The sequence below is a fragment of the Hermetia illucens genome, chromosome 2, assembly GCF_905115235.1.
Source record: "Hermetia illucens chromosome 2, iHerIll2.2.curated.20191125, whole genome shotgun sequence".
Lineage (NCBI taxonomy): Eukaryota > Metazoa > Arthropoda > Insecta > Diptera > Stratiomyidae > Hermetia > Hermetia illucens.
Window position 1 is genome coordinate 148,284,353 of NC_051850.1, and position 7,261 is coordinate 148,291,613.

Consider the following 7,261-nt stretch of genomic DNA (forward strand, 5'->3'; position numbering starts at 1 on the left):
CAGCTACAATTTGCCCAATGCCTTGAATCTCGCCAGGTTGCCCATCATTTGCCAGTACAATGTTTTCATTGTAAGCTCATTACAAAGCACTGTATCTCCGGGTTTTACCTGTGTCATGAGCATAGCATCACGTGCAGCTCTAGATGCGCTACTCAATTTGGAAGCCTTGCATATATGTATATATTTAGAGAGCTGCAATAGAAGCAGCGCAACAGCAAATTGGTTTAGGAATTAAGGCGCCTTTGTATGACAGCGGGCATGATGGGCATAGAGCATTGAAAGAACAGAAGCTAGTTCTTGTAATGTCTTCGCACTCCTCTGTTTTCTAGGATATATAAACTTTACTTAAAACGCAGAGAGAACTTGGACAGACCAGAAGAATGCGCTATAGGGTATTGATGGCTCGAAGACAAAACAGGATGCTTGGTCTGCCTCTCAAATAAAAATGCAAGTGGGTTATTTCTTTGAAACCATATACACGGTCTTTCAGGCTGAAGTATACGTGATCCTAAGAGCGAAAACTTGGATGCTTGACGGACCGTTTTAGCGATAGCGACACTGATTTGAAGTCGTTGTACAGTCCCTTGATCACCTCAGGGTTATAGAACTTTATATATAAATCCAATACGGTGGGACTACCATACCTAATCATGGTATTATAAAGGGAAAGAAATGAAACATAACCCTATTAAAATCGGTTTGCAATTTCCCGGTTGAACCTAGTGTTACGAAATTTGGTGGAATTGTGGATTTTATGAAATGTCACACACTCAGTTTGATGGCAGTATTGCGTTTGCTAATGTTCAAGGGTAGGAGAAATACACAAAAAAGTGATGTTGCTCTCAAAATTTATTCGATAGATAAATATGAAAGAAGGTGTCAAAAACATAGCAATATCTCTTCAAATAAAGTTAATATGTAATAGTAATTTATTAATCGGATTCTTTCATAAAACAGCATATTTGGCAACATAAATAATAATATAAACTATAATACTAGAAGTTTATAATTCTCTTTATCCTCTATGAAGTACTATATACAAAATGCAGGCGAAGTACCTATCGGCAGAAGGCATTCATTCCACTATCGTACTACGGAAACGTATGTAGCATTTGAAAAGATCTGTATCCAGGACACTATCGTCAAGCCAACAATAGTTTTTAATTGTCGTCAATAATGCCTACTACAGACTTCGAAGAAAATTTGACATCTGTGCACTACAAGCGAATTCTGGGAATCAATGAAAAATAACTACAACATATAAAAGATATTGATCTTAACATCCACTCTGCTTCATCTAAGTCATCATATCTCTGGGATTATTAACACCAACAATAAAGGATGGCAAGTCTTCTAATTAGAAGTAATTTTTTGATTGAATTGTCGAGATATTTTTCCATGCACTCAAGAACTATTTCAGTTGCTATATTTGCCTTTGAGGAAAATATGTACCATTTATTCTCTCGGTGATGCCACTTAAAACGATATCTTTTCTAGCCAGTGCCGAGGTGAAACCTATTAGTTCCAGGGAGATTCTCAGTCCTAGCGGTGACCTGAAAACTTTTTCGTGATGCATAAGAGATGCAGATATCCAGTTTTTTTTTTTAAAAATTTTTCATTTCATCACATACAGGTCATCTACCAGTTAAGATCTTGGGGGCATTATTAATGTGAAATTCCTGCCGATCCAGAAACCTATCAAGAATATTCCTCATAAGGCAAGCATGATTTGAGAATTAAATTAACCGGAAAACTGAGGTCAATATAAGCCCTGCCCGGTTAATTGGTGGACGGATGATTGCAACTTAGCGCAATTCCACAAAAAAGAATAAAACGTCTCCAGCATTTAAACTCATCATCTTTATTTCAGAAATGCGCTGCTTCAATATTTTAAGACCTGCTTAGCCTGGTGGCCACTTCATTTGGCGTCCACCAAGGAAGTGAAGATGCAAATGATACACAGATTGGGCTCCATTCTTCCCTTCGTTGATAACTACTCGATATCCATTTCCTAATCCTAAGTCCTTGGCCACTTTCCGTCCAACAATCAAAAGATGTCCTACAAGAACGAGTTACAGTTGTTAAGTTTGCATTCCACGAGAAGTCCGATAATTCTTACCCAATAATTGTTCATCACTATCTTCGGCTAAAGACAGCTGAGCAATAGGCTTCCGGGGAATTACCAAGAAATGCGTTGGAGCTTGAGGGTTGACGTCATGAAAAGCGATGCACTGGAAAAATAAGGAGCTGTTTCGGAGCCGGTTGGAATTATATGCAATGACCTAACCTTGTCATCCTCATAAATCAGATTGCATGGGATCTCCTTCCGAAGTATTTTCCCAAAGATGGTGTCTCCGCCACCACTTGCGGTTTGGGCTTTTTCTACCTCATCCGACATTGTAAGTCCGATGAAGCAGGTGAGTAATATAAAAAACAAAGTTCGACAAGAAAACCAAATACGCCAATACCGAAATACCACAGAAACTTCACTGCCAAAACTAGGTACTAAGATCTCTTGTGATTTTTGTACTAATTCGCGAACCGGTGCGTCAGCTGCAAAGCAAGAAGGTACCGGAACACACCGGGTCACTTACAATTGTGAATACGCAGTAATTGAAATGTAACTGACGAGAGCGATTAACAATAATTTTCACTGATTGAGTTTTTTGTGATGTTAGTGGAGCGTATCAATACAATTTCTAGGTTTAAAATGCAAATTGCTACAATCGCAGGAATTACTTCTCAGTGAGTATCTCTATAAAGAAATAAATTGTGTCTGATAGACTGATAAACAGTTAGACGGTACATTGATTTTAATAAAATTTTGTTTTACATAAACAAACGACCTTCATATACCGTTCCCAAAGTCAATCAAAGTGTTTTTTATGCTTGCTTCTATCAAAGGACGTTTGGCGTCTGGCTGTAAGCTATAATTCATCCGGCGTAATACGTACATATCGTAACAAAAAATCATTTAGTAAAAGTAAAGGAGTTAATAAACGCCTCACATATCTTTTACATACATATGTCACCTCAAAAAAAAAAAGAAAAGGAGTTGAATCTGGATCCTTAGACCTTCAATGAATTCATGTGCAGACCTCTTTGAGCACTTCAATCCCTCTCGTCTTATTGTATAAAATTCATGTATCATGGTTTTTGGGATAGCTCCCCTCTCTTAGTCGTCTCCAGCCACTCAGGGTAGTTATTTGGCCATCACCAATCTTGTTTGTCATTACAAACATACCGTCAGAGTGTCGGAGATTAAAGGACGCATGCTTGATCCAATGCGTTAAATATGCAGGTTTCGATCATTTCCGTATTAAAAGTGTTATGATGTTCTTTCCACCTTCCACCGTGCAACTAGAAATCTCTCTGTGTGTGCCCCTCAGTGTCCGTAGTCTGACTCTAGCTGGAGCTGGACAATCGCAGAGGAAGTGCCTGATGTCGCTTACAATGGACGGAAACATCCCTGACACTAATATCACCAAGTCGCCACTACCTTCACCTCACTCTTGTCCAGTATTCGTAAAATTTCATCCATCATTATCAATCCGAGCACTGGAAAGATGGCGTCACCTTGGGGCGTGCCCCTGTTCACAGTTCTGGTCAAGTGGTTGCCTCCCAGATTAGACTGGATTATCCTGGTACTTAGCATGGATATAATCCAATGCATAAGAAACCTCTCCAATCCAATACCGTAGAGAGCGGTTCCTGTGGATTTGAGGTAAACATGATGGGACTTAGAGAAAGGCGGTCTCTCCATAATCGCCTTTAAGTGGATATCCAGGACGCACTCTAGGGTCTTCAACACGAAAGAGGTGAGACTGATAGGTCGAAAATTTTTTGCGAACTCATGGTCGCGCCTGCCCGCTTTCGATATGAAAACCACTCGTGTGCGGCCCCAGGACTGTGGTACGCATCCCAAAGAGATACAGCTCCGCTAAATCTCAACAAGCCACGACACAACCCTTTCCTACTGCTTCTGTAGCATGACTGGCATTATGCCATCTGGACCCGGGGATTTATATGCGGAGAAGCTGTTTATAGCTCAGCCGATTTTATCCTCGGTAATTACCGATTTGATAGTATCACACGGCTGGGGTAACCACAAACCCTCCAAGCAAGGCTCTGACTCACAATCCTCCTCGCTGGCGGGAAAGTGCGTCTGAACCAGCAGTTCCAAGGTTTCACCAGAAGATTCCGTCCAGAAGGTTTCCGACCTTTCTTCAGGCAGTCCTTGTATGGCTGCCAATATTTATGCCTTTCATTCCACCACGTGACAGTATCTTCTTGCTGTATTTAGCAGCTCACGAGACTTTAAAAAGTGGTATCGAATGCCTTTTCCAAAGCCCCGACCGTTGACTCCAGTTTGTTTGTAGTGTCGATCTTTCCAATTTGCGCACTGGAGAGTTTGTTGTTAATTAATTGACCAAATTTTCTCCAGCCGATCCTCCGGCCGATCTGAAGGGTTTGGAGACCTCTGCAGTGAGATCTAGACTGAAAAGTATTCAACTGTGATCTAAGAAGAATTTCTGGTCAGACACTCTCCAGCTCTCCACCGTAAGAATCACATTGTCTGTTAGTAGGGTAATATCGAGAACCTCCTCGCAACCATCACAGCTTTCTGACCTGGGGAAATGAAAGGTTGATGTACTGCTCCTGTTACACACCGATAAGTTTGTAGTAATAATAAAATCGAAGAGTGACTCACCTCTCTCGTTGATTTCCGCGCTGCCCCAAAGCGTATGCCTTGCATTGGCTCCGCAGTCTATCAACAGGTTGACCTTCTCTGTTGCTATGGTGCACGAAAAATGTTGTAGTTCTTCTGGCGGAGCTGGCCGGTCGTGAGCCATGTAAGTCGAGGAAATATACACGTTCTCTGCCCCCGCCTGCTCCACTTTGACCACGACTAGGTCGCTGGAACTCAGGTCCGGACAAAGGAAAGCGCGCAGACTCTTATTCGCGCGAGGATAGATGCTCTAGGTCTGTCCTAGTCAGTGTCTCCTGTGCTGTAGAATAAATTAAAATATTTGCTTTGGAGCCCTTTAATAGTTCGCCTCCGACCCAAGACTCCTGTATTAGTGCGATGCCGATGTTTTCCTCTAGAAGGAAAACAAACAGATTAGCCGAGGCGCACTTCGAGTGCTGTAGATTTATCTACGTTACCCTCAGCATAATCGGCTTGCGTGAGGGGCTCTTCAGTCCCCGTCGGACCGTCGATCCTCATCTCCTCCAACAGCTCGTTGGCGGCGTTGATTGGATCCAGGTCGTCGTCCTATATTGCAGAGCCGAACATTTCCACCTTTGCGTTCCTAACTCCAAACCGCACGCGTCGACCTTTTCCAGTGCCTCCAGACACTCTCCGTTTATACGGAGCAGCATTCTTCTTTGTGATTGAACAAAAATGACACCCAAATATAGTGCGATGCGGGATATTCACAAAGAGAAGCTGATGGTATCTGTTTGGTTGTCTAGTTTTGGTGTCATCGATTACAGGTCCATATATATCTACTGCAAGTGACTATAGGAAATTATAGGGAATCTTACAGTTAAATAATAGTTCGATACATCGGTTTCCATTCTTTTGACGACAACTCTCGACCACATTCATTAAGCTTCAATTTGAGGAATCCTTTTACTTCTTAACTCCCTATATACTCGACACTGGAGTAGGGCATCGTCAATTATTATTGTCGGAAGATGTCAAAGTAGGGTGAGGACCCTAAATGATGCATTTCATTAAAATCTAAGGCAGAGGATAGATACATCGATTGAGGATACGACTTTGGGGTAACGAATTTTACGACCCCACGCGTGCGATGGAGCCCTTTTTTTCTTTATTTTCCGCTTCACGCTCGCAGTGCTTACAAAATGTCACGTTTTTCAGATTCTGGTGCCTTCGCCCACATAAGCTTAATATATATATATGGTTGCACCTACAACTTGATGAGGTATAGCGCGTCAATCACACCTAGGTGCTATCGTTCCCGGTTACCTAAAATGTCTTTCAGCTACCACCAGGTTTTCCTGAGATCCCTACAATCTTTTTCTACTATTCTGCGTCAAGTCGGCTACCTTGAGACAGTGAATTCCACTGCATGGTGTAGCCCACAATGTAATTGTCGGCTCTCCATAATGTGTGACCTATCCACTGCCACTTCCGCCTTCCGATCACAACGCATACGAGTGCGAGGTCTTCTTTGCGATAATACCGGGGAAGCGTACTCCGATGATATGACGCAGAGAGATTTTGACGAAGACTTTGGGCCTTTGAGTAACATTGGAGTTCAGAGTCATTTAGCGAAAGTTCATGTCCCGGTGTGAGAGCAAACAGATATTATCATCGTAGTCAAGATGTTTGAGAAAAGATGTCGTAATAATAATCGTTGGCCCAACAGTTCAATTGAACCAGGGCCTTGGAGTGTGTTAGAGTACTTCATTCACTATAGGAGGCAATGTGGTCGCCCGAGATTATTACCCTGATTTGACTCAGGTACTGAGTACAGTTGAGTCAACTGGTATCCGACACTTAGTCACGATAACAAATCCCTCTGCCACCAGTGAGATTTGAACCGCGACCTTCCGCTATGGCAGCACAGCGCTCAAACCACTTAAGCTATCAGGACGCAAAGAGATGGCATCGTCCATTATATTCCTCCACGTCTTCTGGACAAGGCAACATGGAGAACGTCACCGGTAACAGAAAGAAATAATATCGGTGACAGGATGCCACCCTGGACTCCGCTTTGGACTTCAAAATCCTCCAAGATTTTACCTCAGTGTAGCACGTGGCATTTTGCACCATCATATGTTGCTCTGATAATGGCTATTAGTTTTTCCATAATGTAGATCTGCATTAACTGCAGGTGCAGTGATAAATAACTCTGCGGGGAGACCGTCAAGCTCAGCGGCTTTACATCATTTGAGTGCATTGATGGTCGTAATGGTTTCTCTTCTACTTGGAGGAACAGTCCTTATCTGCAGGCTTGGCGAAGTACGGTATATCATAAAATATACATGGCGCAAATGCTTGCGAGATTTCCAATGCCGAGCTAGACTTTTTACTCACTTATTCCAAATAAGCCATATCGTCTCCTCTGAACTTCTCTTCCTTTTTAGTTTTAATTAAAGCGTAAACGGAGTACTCTGCCTCAGGACCATATATAACTTGGCCGTTTTTTGGATATTGCTTTTTTTAATAAACTGTTTATGATCAAGTAAGATTGATTTGAATAAACTTAAATGAATGAAATGAAACAAA

At 42.0% G+C, this 7,261-nt stretch overlaps 1 protein-coding gene across 1 annotated transcript; it reads right to left on the bottom strand.

The window, feature by feature from the left end:
• Positions 1-1,844: 1,844 nt before the first annotated feature.
• Positions 1,845-2,506, bottom strand: LOC119648733 (histidine triad nucleotide-binding protein 1). Its single transcript, XM_038050550.1, has 3 exons — positions 2,288-2,506; positions 2,120-2,231; positions 1,845-2,059 (listed from the first exon to the last, which is right to left on the bottom strand). Exons 1-3 carry the CDS (start codon positions 2,396-2,398, stop codon positions 1,902-1,904), a joined length of 381 nt encoding a protein of 126 aa, XP_037906478.1. The 5' UTR covers positions 2,399-2,506; the 3' UTR covers positions 1,845-1,901.
• Between the last annotated feature and the right edge of the window lie 4,755 nt (positions 2,507-7,261).